Here is a 19,982-nt window from a genome sequence, read left to right on the forward strand (position 1 = left end):
GTTAATAATGATTTATTATTTCTTCATCAACTCATTTACGGTGAAATTGATGCACCTTATTTGCTATCTTGTGTACATTTGAATTACTGAGGCGGAACTTATCACCTACGATCTTTTAATATACATATTGGGGCATATTCATAGATGTTTGTTAAACTGTTGCTTAGGTGTTACTAAGCAAGTCCAGAGTTTAGGCTATTTAAAAACAAATTTAAACCTAAGTTTAGAGCAAAACCTGTGGTTTAACTATAAACATAGGAAATACTGTGTTTAAGTAGTTATTATTACAGCCAAATTTCATATTTTATTTTTGTTTGTGAACTGAAAACCTGAAAAGTTATCAAGTAAATTTAACGTAAACTTGCTGGTGTAGCTCTTCTTGTTGGCAATTCCCACTGCAAAATTCTTTGTCTGACTACGATAAGTTTTCCTACCGTTCGCGTTTTATATTTTCCTTGGTTTTATCTAAAATATTATCGAACGTTGTTAGTTGTTTTTTTTTTTTTTGATTTTCTTTTAAATGGTTTTGTTTTACTTACTTTTTTCGACATGAAATTCGACCAATGACAGCACAAAATAACGAGTTTGAAAATATAACAGTAGTTTTTAGCTTTGCTCTGTCATTGGAAGTATAATTGTAGTAGAATACAACCTTAAACTGGGGTTTTACTAAACACATCAGTAAAATTGACCATGGATAAGAGGTGTGTTTATTAAATCAACACGCCTTAAACTATAGACTAAGAAATCACGAACGACTTAAGTAATACTCTATGAATACACGCCATTGACTTCCATTGAACTAACTATGGAAAAAATGAAGCTTTAAGTCGAATGAGCATTTTATATAACTTAAACTTTTCATCGATAGATTTAAATTTAAATAAGGTGGGATTAAAATCATTGTTTAGAACCAGTGCTCCACTTTCGTAAACGTCTTTATTTTATCTTATGTTGTTCTGTATTATTTCATGTTAAATGTTAATTTTGTTTTGTATTTTGTGCGTGTTTTAGGCTTTAATTGTACCTATTATTATCAAGTTAATTGCTAACTTGACATTAAATATGTTTCAAAATAGCATCGTGCCTTACTATGACATACATAATCTTTGCGTCAATTAGGTCATAGTTTTTTAATTTCATTTCTAAAGGCCAATTGCACAATTGGCCAATTTATATTTCTAAAATGTCTGTGAATTTTCTCAAACAGATCGACAGAGTAGTAGAATGTAATAAACAATTTGCTTTTCATTCGAACCTTCCGAAAAATAAGCTTAATATTTCTTTTCTTCCTTTTTGGATTTTGCAATAGAGAATTCTTAAGAAATCGAATCATAAAAGATCTGTTGTCAGAACTTCGTATGATATTTATTTAAAGGGCTGGATTGAGGAGAGGGCAACCGGGGCGGAAGCCTCTGAGACTCCACAAACGGGGGGCCCGACAATAGAGACTTCGGAAATTTTTTTTTCAAATTCCAACTTGTAAACACTAGTACCTAAACATCTTTTCCTTTGATATGTATTTTTTTTGCTCTTTTACCTTTACCTACAGCCTACAGTACTTTGAACATATACATGATGATTTAATGATATAATAATCTGTAATAACAGAAATCATTGATCCATATTTGTTCACCCCAATCAGGCAATCAGTGAAATATTAAAATCTCAAATGGCCCTGATAAGAAGCACTTCCAATTCACTACCCATCTTGAGGGAGTACACCTATCGCTTAATGGCTGAGTGGGGTGGTACTTGCCAGCAACAAATTAAATGATCGCAAAAAAAGGTTCCACAGAACTTCAAAATTGCTATCACAGCCACTAAAGAACGGCACCGAATTCTGATTGAAAAATTATCGGAGAAGAAAAAAGGACAGTTTTTAGTCTTGAAAAATCTCAGTGAAACTCGTTGGTCTTGTAGAACTGAAGCTACGAAAGCCTTAGCCAATGGCTATGCGGAAATCAAAGAAGCTCTAACCAGCATCTTTCAATAAAGAGCAAAAAAACATCGTTAGGAGTGAAGCAACGCACCTTCTACACAAGATGAGTGGTCTCGAAACCGCTTTATTTGCAACATTTTGAAACAATATCTTGGAGCGATTCAACGCTACAAAACAAGATATTGCAAGACCCGAAAATGAGTGTTGCATCGGCAATGCGTGCACTAGAATACGAGGAAGCAGCCAAAAAATATCCCATACTGATGAATATGTACAATCAAGCACCCGCACCAGAACGATAAATGTCAGGTTGAATCTGCTCAATTACGGGAAAGCACAAGACGAAAATCTGTCGCCCAAAGAAAAATACAAAGCATCCGCCTTTATCCCAGTGATTGACCAGATATCCGTTTCTCTTACTGAAAGATTGCATGCCTGTGAAGCTGTACGTTCGAGATTTGGATTCCTGAATTAGATCGAAAAGATGGATGCTGAAAATTTGCACGCTGCAGCAGAGGCATTGGTGAAAGTGTATCCGGATGATTTAAACCCTAGTCTTGGTAATGAGTCGGTTCAATTTGTGTCTTTGATTGACTCATACAAAAAGAAAAAGGACTGTGGAATAGATCAATCGCCGAAACTATTTTACTACCAAATTCTCGAAAATCCCAAACCTCAAAATTGCATTGAGAATTTTTGGTTTTGATGGTAACAAATTGCACTGGAGAGCGCTGATTTTCAAAAATGAAAATTATTAAAAATAGGCTTCGAACCACGACGGGACAAAACCGTCTATAGAAGCTTTCTCTCCTGAACATTGAAAGCCATTTACTCCGAGAACTGGATTTCAACGAATCATCAACGATTTTTCGGCGAAAAAAGCTCAAAAGGTTCGGTTCGTTAAGTCCTAATTTAATTTCAGATAATTCTTTTTTTCCGTTTATACATATTTATATGTATTTGTTCAATACTAAAGGAATCTACTTGGTTTCACAATAAATTATTTATTGAAAAACTCAAGTGAAAAAAATGGTTTACTTTATTTTGAAATTAATTTGGGGCGAGGGGGCCTCCGCTCCTTGATTGTCCCGAGGCCTCTGGAGCTCTAAATCCAGCCCTGTTTGTTTATATTTCTGAGAATACAGAAATATCTGAGATCTTTAAAATATAAACTGGCCAAATACATTTCAAGTATGCATTCCGGGTTGGTTTTAGGCATTAAACCCTTATGATTTTAGAGAAATATCAGTATCCTTTTTAAAGTGATGAGTCTGTTTTATGTACCATCTTGACCTTTTTCGTCTACAGATTTTTAAATTTCTGTTTAGTAATTTTAACTTGATCAACATTTTTTTGAAAATTATTAAATCTTACTCAACTGGCATTTGACGAATTCTAATAACTGAATGAAACAAACATAAAGTAAAAATTAAATTTTGTAAGTATATTGTTTTAATAAAAATAATTTGGTCATATAAAAAAAAATTAATAATTTTCAGTTGTTCGAACGTAGTTTACTCCGGATGGCATGGATACCTTATCGTATCCCTTAGGGAAAAGTTTCTTAGCTTCTTCATCAGTGACGCTTGGTAGAATCATAACCTTTGTTCCAGGCTTTAAATATTAAAAAAAAATTAAGTTATTAAAAAAATGAACAAACATTGAAGTTAAAAAAAACTCACAGTCCAATTAGCGGGTGTTGCAACAACCTTCAATCTGTCTGTCAATTGTAATGAGTCAATGCATCGCAGAATTTCACTAGAAAATAATGAACATTTTTTATTATTTTTCTCGAAAAAATGGTATTTTTAACTTACTCTACATTACGACCAGTTGACATGGGGTAAAACATCGACAACCGCAATTTCTTGTCGGGACTAATGATGAACAGGGCACGAATGGTCTTTCCAATTTCAGGATCTTTTTTTTGCTCTTCATCGAGCAGACCAAATGAAACGGCCAAGTCACGGTTTGGATCTGCAATGATTGGGTATGGGAAGTCCCCGGGAATATCCAAGCAGTACGATTTAATGTCATTGACCCAATCAACATGGGAAGCCAGCTGATCCACGGAATGAGCTAGAAGCTTGGTATTACGCTTGGCAAACTCATGCTGATGGACGGCCATGCGACCAAGTTCTGTTGTGCACACTGGAGTAAAGTCAGCAGGGTGAGAGAAGAAGACACACCATCTATAAATCATATAAATGTTGTTTAATATATCTTTTAGTTTAAATTATTTTTGATTGATTAATTATTATAAAAAGATATTCAATTAAAGTTTGCAAACATTATAATGGACATGTATGTATGTACATATATAGGTACATAAGATGGGCTTAGCTTATTGTTTACTTTTTCACTCAGTATCAAGCTAGTTACAAATTGATTTGATAATATTGAATAATTTATCAATGTTAACACTGCTTGAATTGTCAAATAGAATGAGAATCATCTACCTACATATACTTGTACGTGATTGTACTTAATTAAGACTTTTTTCATTGATGTTTATAAAGTTTTGACCTTGAGTTTAACTTTAACAAATATAATTGCAAAAAGTATAGTGTAGTCCATATACATAGGAGTGAAGTTAGTCAACTTTCTATGGATGTTTTTGTTTTAAATCAATTAAGCAAAAATTCATATGATCAAAGTCAAAAGTACCGACAGAAATTTTTCTATCGTCTGCGGGAGACAGATTTTGGTTTGAAAAATAATACAAATTACATTAGAGAAAGATTAGGTTATTTTAAAAATAAGTATTGTTTCTAAAGTAAAGTTGAGTACTTCCAGCTTAATATTTCTAGAATTTGGGTTATAAACTAGAAAGAAGTAAGTTCTTATAATCATGACAAAGGCTGATAACTTTTTTAGGGTCTTGCTACGGAGCTACAATGGCAACATCATGTGTTTAACGTGCAACTGAAAAAATTGCCATCTTTGAGAAACAACTATAACCTCAAATTTGTTTGAGATTTGAGCGTAATTTATTTATCTTACAGATAGGTAAAAGTTTTGTCTTTTCACAAAAAATAAATTAAGCTAAGTTCAATTTTTAGAAATAATGTTTTACCACTTTCGACGTGGATTATTATTATTATATATGCATTGATCAACTTAAATTCAAGTTTGGGTTGAAAGCTTCTTTAAATAACTATATTTAATCCTTGTGCACTGAATTAAGTTCTGGTTATTGTGCCGGAAACATTGTATGGTATGAAAAATTTCCGGTAGAATCCACATATTTCAAGACTCGCTAAAAAATATATTGGTATTCATTGGTGTAATGCTCAAGAAATTCAATAGAAATTGCTCAAAAATTGTGACAGGTGTTGAAACATGGATCTTTAACAATTAGCCTTAATCTATAAAGAGTATTAGACAGTGCTTCAAATTACTTCAAAAAGAAATGGTCGCCTATTCCTTGCCATCAACACACCTGTGGCCACTGTACCACTTAAGGAAAATAGAACCTTCACTTTAGAATGGTTTGAATGGATATATAAAGAGCAAACCATATCTTTTTGAAAATGTATAGTACCTGATATTTGATTAAACTGGTCGAGAAGACTACGTTTTTTTTGTAGCACAAACGAAACAGAACATTTTTCTGTTACAACAGGTTTTTAAAATATTTAATCTCCTTTTGAAAATGCTAAATCGATCAAAAACGGGGTTTCTAAGGCTAAGTTAAGATTCAACATGTTCCTTAAAAATAAACTGTACGATGTTTTTGCAAAGTACAAATATTTGCCATCTAGATACATTTTAAATCATTTTAGTATCCTATTTAGTATCTTTATTTGACTCTCTATGAAGTTTAGAGAAAACCTTGAATTTGATACTTTCATAGTTCTGCGAATACACATTTTGGAGTTCATTTTTTTGCTGATTTCGAAACCGAACTTTGATTTTAACTCACTGCTCAAGTATTAAAAACACCCGTTTTTAACACTATTTTTAAATTTGGGTACATATACATTTTAAAAACTTGATATGAAAGAATTGTTAAGACGACAGATTTGTTACAAGACCAAATATTATTTACAATTCGTTTTGCCTTTTTCTGTTCAAAACTGTCTTACCACAAATTGTTTAGCTGTTCACTTAGATTTTTTTAATACTGGTGAAATCTAACAATTTATGTATATAAAGATTTTCGCAAATTGTATGAAATACTATACGTATTCCAAATGTGTTCTAAAAATGTACTTAAAAACATGTTGTTTTCAAAAATTTAAATGTCATTTGATTACTGAAAAACCTTAATTTTAAAACAAATTATTTTAAAATCGTTTGAGCGTTTTTTTTTTTAATTATTTCTTGTTTTATAAATAAAATCTCATTTAGAATTAAAATGTATATTTAGAGAATATTAAACGTTTAATGTTTAATTTTCATAAAAAAATGATGACTTGTTTTTGAGATATCGAAATTTGTAAAAATAATTAAATATTTTTCAAAAATCGAAAAAGTAAAATTTGACATTTTTGACTATTTAATAATAATATGTATTAAGACAGTATAAGAGTTTGTGCCGGAAAAAAAACCTTAAAATAGTTGTATTAGAAAACTAAACAACAAAAAAAACGTGGGGACCCTACTAATAGAAACCAATTTCTTTTATTTAAAAAAAAAACAAGTTAAGGAAAACAATGTTCAGGGAAAATTAAATAAATATCTATAGGGTCGTTTTTGAATTTTCAATCTCTTACCAAAAAATTTGTACAGGGACTACTGTTATTTTAAGTCTTAAACAAAAAATTAAAAAAAACTCCTGACGCGAATATGTTTAGACTGTAGGGACAGACAGAGACAGACGTACGGACGAAATCGGGGGACCCACTTCTTTCGACTTCTCTACCACCGAAATGTCATGTTTGATTTTAAATCTCAAATTTTATTTTTTTTATGAATGCAATACTGCCACATAGTTCCTATGTATCGCGAGTAAAAACTACTTCACAAGATAGCCTTAAGCCCTAGATAAACATATGTATGTATGTGTTTTTTTCGAATTTTAAAAGGTAATATTTCAAAAACTTGACGTGACAGAGTAATATCAAAGTCGAATATGAATAAAAGACTCAAAACCTATTGGATAAATGCATATTGATTGTAATTTGTCGAGTGTTATTCACGATTTCCTGAAATGAAAGAAAGCCATGTTGTTTATGGGCAAATACTGTTTTTTGTTATTAAAAATCTAGGTTACCTCTGAACTTTCTTAATGTTATCATTTTTAAAATGTTTAGACTTTCAACCCAAATTTGCTCAAAAATTCTTTAAAGATCTAAAACCTATATCCATGAAAATATATATGCACAAATTATAATAAAAGAAAATGATTTTAGTAAAACCTTTGAGTTCTAATTATTCGACTTATATTCTGCAGATTCTTGATAGCCTCTTGCAATAAGCTTCTAAATAAAGAAACTCAATCCATAAACAGTCAAGTTTTGTATATATGTATATGTACATTATGTGTATGAACGTTCCTACATCACTTGAAAAAGAATAAATATTAGTGTGTGTAGATAAGAATTAGCACTTAAATCCGACTAAAGTTGACTTATTGGTTTATCTTCACAATTGCACCCGCTATCAAACAAAGCTGAACATTTTAATTTAATTCAAAGTTATCAAGTAGTCAAGTCAGCGCATTTCGTATTTTCTCAGATAATATTATTCACAAGGCTTCATTAATAATCTGATGTACTTAGAATTCTCATAGTCACTATATTATACATTATGTAGTTATATATAGACACTCGCTGTAGACTTTCATATAAGACTCACTAAATGATATCGTATGTCTATTTCTTCAAAAGTCGGTATTAATTTACAAATAAACTCACCCAGATGGTATGTTAAATTGTTATTTATTTAGTTTACATTTGAAATGTGGGCGCATCAATTGAATAACACTACACTGATGATGCACTATGTGGTTTTTTTATTAACAAAACAAAAATAATAAAACAAATAAAATAAAATATAGATTACAAAAACAAAAAAATTACAAACAAGTTGAACTTGCACTTTCAAATGCATCATTGCCGAATGTCAAGTGAATTGAGATTAAAATATTTCTAACATAAATCAATCAAGACAATATTTTAAAAGTCACTTACGAGTCACCCAACCAATCGTAAAATTGAATTGGACCTTTGGTCGAATCGACCTTAAAATTTGGTACTGTTGCTCCTAGACGCATTTTTATTTTATTATTAAATTATTTTAAAAATTCCAAAATAAAAACACTGTATTCACGATCACTAACCACACTTGATTGAGGAGTCCGCTGGAACTACAATAAGCTTTTATTTGGTTCCCTCTCCAAAGTGATATGATCTGAAATTTTGCAATCTCGACGTGTGATAGTTGTTTTGATTATATTGCTCATACTAAATTGTATAGGAGGTGTGTTTTCGATTTTTATTTTTATTTACTTCTAATTGAATAATTATTTAGTCGTATTCTAGATAAGGGTTGTTTAATTTACTGCATTTTAGGCGCTGACGTAAGGGGCGCAAGTTTGAAGCATATACTCGTATATCCCCAGATTCTCGTCTGCTGAATTTTGGAAAGGAATTAAATTAGTAAATGGGACTAAGCTTGCTATAGGGTACGGACTTTAGGCGTCTGATTTAAAGAATCATTTTTCTTCGTTGCTCAATATGGTATGCAAGGCCTCAAAGTTCCACTATGCTGCGCCATATATCAAAGATAATTTTCTGGATTCAACCTTTTCGGAAGAAGAATTGATTGCAGCGATTGATTGAGCGAAACTACACAAGGCAGCTGGAACATAGTTAATTCCAGTTGAATTTTTTAAGTATGCTTCCCGCGATTTAATAGCCCAACTTCTTTGCTGTTATAATGAAATCTTAGAGTTTGGAGTCATTCCTCCTAGTTTTCTGTCTTCTGTGATTTTCCCATTATTTAAAAAAGGAGATGAATCTGTTCCAGAGAATTACCGAGGAATATCGTTTTTAAACGCGTCTATGAAGATATTTACGAGTATGATATTCAGTAGACATACTTCGTGGGTGAACGTGAACTCCAAGCTCAGTGAGCTGCAAGCTGGATTTGGCTCTGAATATTCAACTACTGATAAGGTGTTTCTGCTACTTAATATTTCAAATGTATACTTAAATCGTGGACAAAAACTATTTTACAGATTTTAGGGCCGCATTTGACAGCATTGATCGAGAGGCATATCTTCCAAAATTATCAGTATTTTAAGAACTCTTTACGCTAAAAATTCAATAGCCGTTGGTTTGGAGAATGCCTTTCCGAAGAATTTAGTGGAGCACAAGGGAGAAGGGGTGAACTTTGCGGAAGAAAATGTTCCGGGCTTATTGTATGCTGATGATATCGTTCTTTTATCGGAATCCCCAGACAAACTCGAAGAAATGATCGTCAAACTTGGAAAATACGGCGATACATAGAATTGATCAGTTAACCTTAGCAAATTTAACATAATGATCTTCAGAAAAGGACACGGAAGATACGCTAGTTATAAAAAATAGATGTACCAGGATCAGGAGGTTCAAGTTGTTAAGGAAGTTAAATACCTCGGTGTGACCATAACAAGTAACATTTGTATGAAAAAACATATCAAGTTAAAACTTTAGGAGGCGAAGGCTGCCCTGCGTTTCCTGGAAAAACTACATTGCACATAAATCCATCCACCACTCAGCAAAATAATTATAAACTGTTTCAAGCTGTGGCAAAATTTATTATGCTTCACTCCTCTCAAGTATGGGGATACAAAGAATATGAGGATGTGGGCAAATTATTACGTTTCTTTTTGAAGCGAGTCTTTGCTTTATATCGAAACATGTTTGCCACCGTTGTTCATCGACACGCTCAAGATTCATTTCGATTACGTTGTCAAAATACTCCGATTGGATTCATCAAGGCTGGTCAATAGAATATTAAAATTTATTATCATAAATCGGCTTAGTTTTGTACAAACTTGGATTAATCTTTCAAATTTAACAGGTGAATCGATCGAATTTGATTTGGATAATTTAACGGGTATAAACGGGTCTTTACTCCCTTGTTGCGAAATTGGATGAGAAATATCGGCAAAATTTCATCAACCAGGCCAAAGCATCTAAGTATAGAGACCTCTACAGTAAGTTGGAGTTTAATGTTGGAGAATCAAATTACTTCGACGACAAGAACTCAACGGATATGATTTACACAATTCTACGAGCCAGAGGTGAGATACTTTCTTTGAACTACATACCTCACAGAGCAGACCTGCCTATCGAGTGCCAACTCTGCAACACCCATGAAAGAGAGAATATCGCACACTTTTAAGGATTTTGTCCAATTATCCAAGAAATTCGTCGGGATATTTTTGGGAAGAACCAATTTGAAGCTGAAGATGTAATCCAAACCCTTAATGGAGCAAAAAGCTGGGATAGACCTTACAAATTCCTCGAATGCGCAATAGCTTATAGAAAAAGAATTCTTAAAGAGAGCTTTTAATTCTTCCAGTGCATTTAAATTGGTTTGTTTGTTTTTTTTTCTATATCTTTTCAATGAAATTAAAAAAAAATTGTTTTATATAAACTTGTTTAAAATTAATTTCCAGTAATTTAATTTTATTAATACATTTAATCTTACTTTTTATCTTTATTGTTCTGTTTGTTTTAGCTATAAGAATTCATATTCTGTCAATCTGGCCGACGGTTTTAAAACTATGTAGGTTTTAAAAGACTTGTAATTATTTATTGTATATCTGAATCTTGTTTATAAATAAAGCAAAGAAATATGTCCTCATCAACGTAAGGTCCGCTCCTGATGCAATTGGTGTAAGTTATCATAGTGGAAATATTTTTGTTTTTTATTAAGCTTAATAATCATATTTGTGTCTATTTTTGATGACATAGCTAAGGTTAAACGCAGATTTTATTGGACAAAAGAAGGCGTGTTGATTTTGTTTGCAATGCAATGTATGTACATGTGTATACGTTTGTTGGCAAGTACATTTCTTAAGTACAATTTGTGACCGATTTGAATTCATTATTTAAATACAGACGATTTTCAGATGTTACAATATAAAAATATGCCAAAAAGTTACCGTGAGCTCAAAATTTTTCATGAAAATACTGAGCAGGACAAGATGACATAAGGGACTTGAAAATAAGAAAAGACTCTAGTATTTGGCTGCCAAAAAATTTATTACAATTAGGGCAACTTTATTGGAAAGTTTTCTGCAAAGTTAGCCAAGACAAATCTCACTTACTATCAAGTCAAGTATTTGTACTTGTCAGTTGATTACGTTTTTTCGTTCTAATAAAAGCTGAACTTCATAACTCTGTGATTTATTTATTTTTGTTTGTAATATATAATACAAATACATAGTCGACGATATAGTTATCATTGGTTTTCATCATTGAAACCAGTCATTGGAATTTGTTTGACAAGTTGTTTATAGCGATCATTGACAATTTCTGTCATTAGCTGCGTTTAATCTCAGACAGTTTGGGTACCCAGACAACTTTTTGTAAGTGTTTTAGAAACCTGATACGCGTCTCAAAGCCTAACTACCTGCTAAATAAAAAATGTTGGCAGTTATGACATTTCTAAATTTGGGTTTTGTGACGTCTTTTAATTGATATTTTTTAAGGCGTTTCTCTTTTTGGGTTCAACGTCATTTTATGATTTGGGTTATATGTCTTTGGGTGATAAGACATAAGAAACAATAGAAATCATAAATGTCGTTATGTGCAAAAAAATGTCACATCTACCAAATCCTATGTCATAAAACCCAAAGACAAAATAAAAAAGAGGCTAGGATGCACACTGATAACTTCACATCCCGTCTGTCTATTTGTCTTGCTTAAAAGTTTGTGGTTTTTCGTGTTGGGTTAAAAAAGTTGTTAGTTGAATTATTTTTAGAGATAAAATCATTTTAAATTCGTAAAATTTTCGAGGTGACAAATTTTTTTTTCAGTTTTTTGATTTATAAAAAAAAACCGTTCATTGGATTTTTTTCAAAAAATATATTTGTTTGGTATCACGTTACAACATATTATACAAAATTTAATTCAAGTCTCTAGCGTTTTTCGTTCGTAAAATATTTAGGGTTAACCAAAATTATATTTTATTTGTTTTAATTGTTTTTTTTTTTAATGTTTTTGTAATATTCAAATCAATGTAAGTCATACTTCTTTACATAATATTCGTATGTATTATATAAACGCTTTTATCATTTTTGTGAATAAAGACATCCCCTGAAGAAGACGGCAATCACCTTCGAAACTGTTTTCATTTAATCATCAAAAAGATCAATAAAACCGATGAGAATCACCACTTTAATTGTTCTTCAATCAAACATAAACATCAACTTGGTCAAAATTATAAATCATTGTTAACCAAAATGTTCACCTTTTTTTTAAACTGCATGGTAAAAAAACCACAAACTTAATTTTCTTGAGAGCCCTTTTTGAATCTTTCTGCTTTATTATCTGCATAACAAAATTTGTTTGAAGTCGATATTTCTTCTGGTTCTTGAGCTATGGTAAACGAAAAAAACGTCGTCGCGAACGTACGGTCGTACGAACGTACACAGAACGAAAAAAGTCATCCTATTGACTATTTTGGTAGTCAATATGACTATTTGATAGTCAATTTTTAGCCGATAACCGCGATAGTCAATAGAACAATTTTCGGTTGTCCAGTACTTAATTTTTAAAAATAAGGTTGTCATATTTACTATTTCGGTAGTCAATGCGAAACTTTGGCCAAATTTCAGGTTGACTATAGACGATTGTTAATATGACAACTTTTTTTCTGTGCACGTACATACTCACGCACAGACATCGCTCTAAAAATCTTTTATTTTAACTCTAGGGACCTTGAAACGTCGAGAGATGTCAAAATTTTCAATTTGAAAAATCTTCCTATGGGAAGTTAAAAATTCTTTTGAGGAAAATGACAACTTAGAATTTGAAAGATCTTTTGTTTAAAAATGTATTTGGTCGTTACAACATTCGCTCTGGGTTTTCAGGATATTGTTTTTTACTTTTCGGTCTTTGTAACCTTTGCTGGGCTTTATGATACCTTAGGATATGGGCTTATGGTTTTGAGCAAAAAGACCTATATCCCAAAAAAAATCTGTTCAAAAACAGCGGGGATGTCAAAAAGTGCAGCCGATTAGAACAATTAGAACACAATTAGAAAAAGCCTGGAATTTTTGCGTTTTTTCGTAAACATTCGATGAATTGTTAAAATTTTCCCATTGAAAACTTTACAGTTGTTACTGAAAGTTGTTTTTTTTTGTTTAAGTTAAAATAAACATATTTTTAATATTTTTAAAATATTTTTAATATTTTTTTTCCCAGCTATCTCAATTTAGGTTTGCGACGAATTTACAAATCCTCCAAGAGTAATTCTTGTAATGAAAAGTGCTTTCTCAAATTGGCCGCTGTACTCGCATACAGGAATGGTTGAGAGTTGTAGGTCACTAGGTCCTAGTTTTCAATGGACTGTTGCGCCACCCAATTTATTTATTTATTTTTATCTTAATTAAGGTATCTAAATCGTTTAATAAAGTATCTAAAAACTCACTTATCCAGGATATAACACGAGATTGAACGCAGAAATTTAAAAAAAATTCCTGATTGAAAAGCAGCCGAAAAATTGAAATACAAATCAGTGTATCGATTTCCGCTCGATCAGTACATAATTTGCATTTCTAATCAAAAGGAAACACAGTCAATTATCCATTCAAAAATGTTTTCAGGTTGATTTTAATGATAGCTATATAACTGGCCTCTATTATATAGCTCATTCAATGTTATATGGACTATTTTTTCGTCAAAAATGTTTTTTTTTTTTCGAACTTAAGATACATATTAGATAGGCTAGGAACACATATTTATCTCATATAATTAATAATGACAATCAATCAAACTATTCAGTACGCTTAACTTTAAACAGGAAACAGTTTAAATTTAATAAATGGATAACAATCCATTTCCTCCAACCTTTTAGAACACTCGACCAAATCCATCCAAATTGGGAGCCTTATCAGAGAAAGCAAAAACAAAAAACAATCTTCAATAATAATAAATTAATGACACTAAGTAAAAGTTATAAGCTAAATAAATTTCAAATATTCATAAATAGTTTTCACATTTTACCTTTCAGATAATAATTTGTAATTGATTTCTAATCAGAATTAAATGAAGTTCCGGATGTTTATGTGATTTTAACTTATTTCCTATTGTTATCTCGAAACAATAAAAAAAGATATGTTTGTATAAGAAATTAGTTTAGTGATAATACCACTGATAATGTCTTAACTTAAATTAGCAAAACAAAACAGTTTGTTTTCTTGTATTTTATAAGTAAAAGTCTGTTGGATTTGTGAAATTCTTATGTTATCAGCAACCTATGGAAAAAAATATTTTAGCATTAATCAATTTCAGAATGAACCATATAAAAGGCGATTGGTCTTTCTACTTTCTTCACAGTTAGTACACTTGAGCTATCAAGAATACTTTAAGAGATTTCTTAACATAATTAAACATTAATTGTTGTGATTCAATATATTAAATAAAATGCGTCTAGGAGCAACGGTACCAAATTTTAAGGTCGATTCTACAAAGGGGCCAATTCAATTCTACGATTGGTTGGGTGAATCGTAAGTGTGACGTTTTCATATCAAAATAAACTTAAAAAAATCTACATAACTATGCAATATTATTAATTAATTTGGATACCATTAATATAAATTATTTTTTAAATTTTTATTTCAGATGGTGTGTCTTCTTCTCTCACCCTGCTGACTTTACTCCCGTGTGCACAACAGAACTTGGTCGCATGGCCGTCCATCAGCATGAGTTTGCCAAACGTAATACCAAGCTTCTAGCTCATTCCGTGGATCAGCTGGCTTCCCATGTTGATTGGGTCAATGACATTAAATCCTACTGCTTGGACATTCCCGGGGACTTCCCATACCCAATCATTGCCGATCCAAACCGTGACTTGGCCGTTTCATTTGGTTTGCTCGATGAAGAGCAAAAGAAAGATCCTGAAATTGGAAAGACCATTCGTGGCCTGTTCATCATTAGTCCCGATAAGAAATTGCGGTTGTCGATGTTTTACCCCATGTCAACTGGTCGTAATGTAGAGTAAGTTAAAAATACATTAAATAATTTTTCAAATTAAAAATACAAATTTATGTATTTTTGTAGTGAAATTCTTCGATGCATTGACTCATTACAATTAACAGACAGATTAAAGGTTATTGCAACACCCGCTAACTGGACTGTAAGTTTCCTGTTACTTAAATTTGTTTAAAACTTTAAAATAATTTATGTTATTTTATTTTTTCTTTGAAGCCTGGAACAAAGGTTATGATTCTACCAACAGTTACCGATGAAGACGCTAAAAAACTTTTCCCAAAGGGTTTCGATAAGGTGTCTATGCCATCTGGAGTCAATTATGTACGCACCACAGAAAACTACTAATTATTTTGATTATAATACTATAATTATTGTGATATTTTAATATTTAAATAAACTTAGCATTTATAATTAAAATGTTTTGTTCTTGTTTTTATTGGGTTTTGTAACCTTTGCTTTTTCGGTTGATCTTAATGTCCCTAGAATGTGTTTTATGTATTTCGAACTTTTATCTTTGGAAGCTTTGTTTCTCGATAAATAACAATTAAATATCAAAATAATACTGTCAATTAGAAAACCATATATGTACATAATATTTCTTTTTGTTTATTTATTTACATCTAAATCTCATGGTGTTCTTAATTCATATTACTTGAGAAATGGATGTGGTGTCATTTTAACTCGACTCATTTGATATGCATTTTCAAATCCAAGTTTTCGGTAAAGATTTTGAGAGGCAGCATTATGGGGAAGAACAGCAACATAAGGCACTAAGTCACATTCGATAACACGTTTGGTGAGAGCTTTCGCGACTTGAATACCATATCTAAAGAAAAAAATTATAAATATTGCATTTGACTCAAACTTTTATTTTCGAACCCTTTGCGTCGATACTTTGGAAGTGTTTGCATTGAAAACATAGCTCCGTAATATGAACAAAGCATCCAAGAAGCCAGCTCATTTGAACTCTTATTGAAAATTCCTAGTGCTGGTAGTTTTTGTACTAATACTTCAAATAGCTCAACACTTTCTATTTGCTTTGCAGGATAATGTTCATGGATAAGTTTAACATCTTCCACTTTAAGCAGACGTATTTCGGCTTCATCATTTGGAAAACTACAAAATATATAAAAACTTGAATATAAAAACGTATACAAAATGAAATTACTTACTCTTCAATTTCCAAATTAACATTTAAATCATTTAAAATAAGAATATCGCATACAAGCTCCTCCATAGTACCGAATGTCCTGTAAAAATCATTAAGCCGACTAACAATAGTCGTGTGTGTAAAATGAAGGTACATTGGCTTTTTCCAGTTTATTAGGATGTCCTCATTTGTCACAAGATCTACATATTTCAAATTACTAAGTGGGCAAAATATTGAAAAACTTTGGTAAATATTTTTGTCAGGCTGAAAAAAATACGAAAAAAAAGTTCAAAACCTTTTTCAAAAGTAAACATTTCTTACCGAAAGTGTACATCCTGGGAACTGAATAATAACTGGTTTTTCAGGCCATTCTTTTGAAACATAAAACAGAAAACCCCAAATTGGATTGTTTATACAGAGTTTAATAGTTTGATGAAGCTGTAAATAAATAAGCAAAATTTAATTTTAAGAGCTATTTGCACTATGATTGTCTTCAAACAGGTTTCCTTCAAAACTATTGAAATAAATGTTTTAAGCTATTAAACTAATGATAAAATTACTATCTCTGTTTCAGAACAAATGTATTATGGGGTTTTGCAATAAGGGGTTTAATTTTAAAATCACAAATATTTGGGCCACTGTCACTTTTGATATTTGACTACGTGACTCACAAGGAAATGGGCAGGTTCAGACGACATAAGGGACTTGAAAGTTAGGCAAGTTTCTAATATCTGATTGGCCAGCTGCCAAAAAATTACCTTAAAATTAAGGTTGACTGCAAATTTATTCAAGAAAAATCACCCTAGCTATCAAGTCAAGTCTTAGTCTAATTCTATCAAAATGACAGTTGATAATGTTTTTTCATTCAACTGAAAACTTGAGGCGACATAAGGGACTCGAAGTAAGGCAAGTTTCTAGTATGTGATTGAGATGAGAAATAAGTAATATTTCTCTACAATACAAAATACAGAATGTTTTTGATTTTTTTTGTACAATGAACTAAAGGTAGAGGGTAGTGAACTAAAGTTCCAAGTTTGAAGATTATGATAGTTGAAAAACTAAATAGCTGCCTTGGTCAAAATGTACGTTCAGAAAATGCAGTTGACTGCAAATGAAGTCCCTAATGTTGTCTGAACCTGCCCAATTTTAATTTTGCAAGAAAAGTTCCCTGATCGTGTTGTTTCTCGAATATATAATCAGTAATCACAATTGGCCACGGAAATCTTGAGATGTTAACTTAAGACTTTTTTCTTTGGTACCCATGAAGGATGTCAACCATCTGCAATTGTTCAAGACCTTAAAGATAAAATCTGTGAAGTTATCAAGACATAAATACATCCATATGTGTGGATTCCAATTGGAACATTTCATGAAAAGGATATGGTGCTGCACCAGTGGCAGTGGCCGTATTGTATATCTAATTGGCACATCCTCTTCTTTACATTCATTGATGACTTTAAAAAAATTTAAATTTATATTGTTAAACACAAAAGTCAATAAACTACAAACTAAGTAAATATTAAAACACTTATTCTTACAATACTCAGTCTTTTTTGTTATCAATTTTATTAATGCTTATTTACTTGACTAACGTAAAGATTAAATATAATGAATAAATATAGAAATACCCACCTTAAGTGATTCCGGAAGATATCTATCCAAAAACCTTAAAATGTCCGGTAATTCAGATTGTAGAACCAAGCGAAAGTTCTTTCCTTTCTGAATCAATTCCATTTCTATTGTTTATAAAATAAAAAAAGCTTTAAATCATAGCAGGTATAGTTGATATAATCAATCACCTAACAAAAATTATTGCTTTTTTGTTATTATATCATGATATAATAACTTTCGTAGGCTGCGTAAAAGTTTTCCTATTATTATTAATTTTGATCTTTAATAATGATAAAATTTGTTAATTATATACAAGAAAGCTAAAAGAATTAAGGTATAAATTCAATGTTTTCTTAAAGTGATAATATGAAATAATGACGACCGGAGTGAAAGAAACTTACTCATCTAGATTGAGTGGGCTGTATTAATCGAATTTAACTAGAAGTTGAAAATTTAACGTTATAAATAAATAAAAGGTAAATTATGATGTTACAAAAATAACGTGTAAACTAAATAAAACTCATTATAGTAAGATTATTTCAAACCGGGTCAGATTAAAAGAAAAGTCCACCTGGAGATTATTTTTTAAATCTTATTTTCACACTCTGACAGCTGTTATCCGATTTTAATCTTTACAAAAAGTCAGTACCCCCGCGAAAAGAAATATGTAGCAGTTCCTTTTTTTTGGAAAAGATTGCTTAATTTTTTCTGATGGGCGGCTTACAACATTTAGAGCACGAAATTCACGTACATTATAGTTTTTTGACCACCCTTTAGAATAACACATTATTCTATATTAAAATGTAGTCATATTTAAATGTATTTTCCGTAAATGTTAAAAAAGATCAGTTTTTCTACCAAATAACATCTTTATTTGTCTGCCAATATTATTTAAATAAATAAATCTTTAAAAAATAATATAACCTCAGTTCGGTTTTATTCTGAAACTACATTTCTCACTAAAAATAAGGTGGCGCAATAGTCAGTTTAAAACAAGGGCTTCGTTACTAACTGTTCTTGACAATTACTGAGTGCAAGTCATATTATTGATTGAGGGGACCTACAGGTTTTATGCCGAATCCGAACGGTGAATTTAAGAAAACACTTTCCATGACAAGAATTACTCTTGGAGGATTAGTCACTTCAATTCCTCGCAAAAGGTGGTACCCGTAAAATAAACTTCAAGTGTCGCGGCAAGGATTGAACCCAAGTCCTCTAACAACACAGTCGTACCCACTAACCGTTACGCACGCCACGGATTCTACTATTTCTGACTATTGTAGTCTAAATACTCAGATATACTCGTTATGTAAAAGTTCATAAATATAAATACACGGTTTCTTAACATACTGTTCTTTTTATTTTACCAAAGATTAAGTTTTCTTTTTTGTGGTCCTACGCGATTTTGTTTAACATACACAGTTTACAGAGAACAGTCGGTGACTGAGCTTAGAACTAGCAATAAGAAATATCTTTAAATTCCACTACACACATACCTACATATTTTACATTCGTTGGCTTTTTATAAAATGTTTTATGATGTGTGTTTTCATTAATTTATTATTATTAGTGTTGATTTCAATTTCTCAATATGAGTAGGTACTTAACGATAACTTTACGAGGAAGAATTGACATGATATTAATTAAACTTTTAATTCTTTTTTGATGACATATACAGGGTGATTGGTATAATTGTGGAATAGGGACATTTTCTAAAAGACAAATGATGTAAAAGTATGTAAAGTATTAAATAAAATAACAGTAATAACCGTATCATGCTATGCAATTTTGAAAAGCCAATACAAATAATAAAAATAAAGTTGTTTAAGTGAACAGTTTTTGAAAAGATAATTTTTAAACTTTTGATTTTATAAAGTATACAAAATTAAGTGTAATTTATGTTTTCAAAATCCAATCCAAAGTTCCCTTTTCACGGTCCCTAATATTCACTTTTTCCGAAGATTTCACAATGGTTCTCGGAAACATAAATAATAACCTCTTCAAGAATAAACGCGGGCATGACATTTTTCTCTCAACGCTGTAAACTTACGGATTGCTGCAAAATGTTTACCATATTTACATTACAGTTATATGATTTCCAAAATATGACAGCTTTAAAAGA

The 19,982-nt window shown here is 31.2% G+C and overlaps 3 protein-coding genes and 1 long non-coding RNA gene across 8 annotated transcripts; 2 read left to right on the forward strand and 2 right to left on the reverse strand.

The window, feature by feature from the left end:
• Nucleotides 1-3,365: 3,365 nt before the first annotated feature.
• Nucleotides 3,366-8,280, reverse strand: LOC129952279 (peroxiredoxin-6-like). The gene is made up of 4 exons (XM_056064793.1): nucleotides 8,080-8,280; nucleotides 3,760-4,134; nucleotides 3,625-3,700; nucleotides 3,366-3,556 (listed from the first exon to the last, which is right to left on the reverse strand). The coding sequence occupies exons 1-4, from the start codon at nucleotides 8,160-8,162 to the stop codon at nucleotides 3,428-3,430; spliced, it is 663 nt and encodes a 220-aa protein (XP_055920768.1). The 5' UTR covers nucleotides 8,163-8,280; the 3' UTR covers nucleotides 3,366-3,427.
• A 6,157-nt stretch (nucleotides 8,281-14,437) lies between these two features.
• On the forward strand, nucleotides 14,438-15,519 carry LOC129952443 (peroxiredoxin-6-like). Its single transcript, XM_056065028.1, has 4 exons — nucleotides 14,438-14,615; nucleotides 14,731-15,105; nucleotides 15,169-15,244; nucleotides 15,316-15,519. The coding sequence occupies exons 1-4, from the start codon at nucleotides 14,533-14,535 to the stop codon at nucleotides 15,442-15,444; spliced, it is 663 nt and encodes a 220-aa protein (XP_055921003.1). The 5' UTR covers nucleotides 14,438-14,532; the 3' UTR covers nucleotides 15,445-15,519.
• Nucleotides 15,520-15,692: 173 nt separating this feature from the next.
• On the reverse strand, nucleotides 15,693-19,303 carry LOC129952442 (glycine N-acyltransferase-like protein 2). 5 transcript variants are annotated; one of them, XM_056065025.1, is made up of 6 exons: nucleotides 19,211-19,303; nucleotides 17,882-17,985; nucleotides 16,571-16,687; nucleotides 16,272-16,513; nucleotides 15,979-16,215; nucleotides 15,693-15,925 (listed from the first exon to the last, which is right to left on the reverse strand). In XM_056065025.1, exons 2-6 carry the CDS (start codon nucleotides 17,981-17,983, stop codon nucleotides 15,748-15,750), a joined length of 876 nt encoding a protein of 291 aa, XP_055921000.1. In that variant the 5' UTR covers nucleotides 17,984-17,985; nucleotides 19,211-19,303; the 3' UTR covers nucleotides 15,693-15,747. The 5 variants fall into 5 exon arrangements, with proteins under 5 accessions (XP_055921000.1, XP_055920999.1, XP_055921002.1 ...); XM_056065024.1 differs by having other exon boundaries at nucleotides 19,228-19,300; XM_056065027.1 differs by lacking the exon at nucleotides 19,211-19,303 and adding an exon at nucleotides 18,925-19,080.
• LOC129952444 (uncharacterized) lies at nucleotides 18,010-18,521 on the forward strand. Its single transcript, XR_008782305.1, has 3 exons — nucleotides 18,010-18,099; nucleotides 18,220-18,336; nucleotides 18,390-18,521. It is a non-coding gene; the product is annotated as an uncharacterized LOC129952444 (long non-coding RNA).
• Nucleotides 19,304-19,982: the final 679 nt, after the last annotated feature.

Source organism: Eupeodes corollae, chromosome 3 (assembly GCF_945859685.1).
Source record: "Eupeodes corollae chromosome 3, idEupCoro1.1, whole genome shotgun sequence".
Taxonomy (NCBI): Eukaryota; Metazoa; Arthropoda; class Insecta; order Diptera; family Syrphidae; genus Eupeodes; species Eupeodes corollae.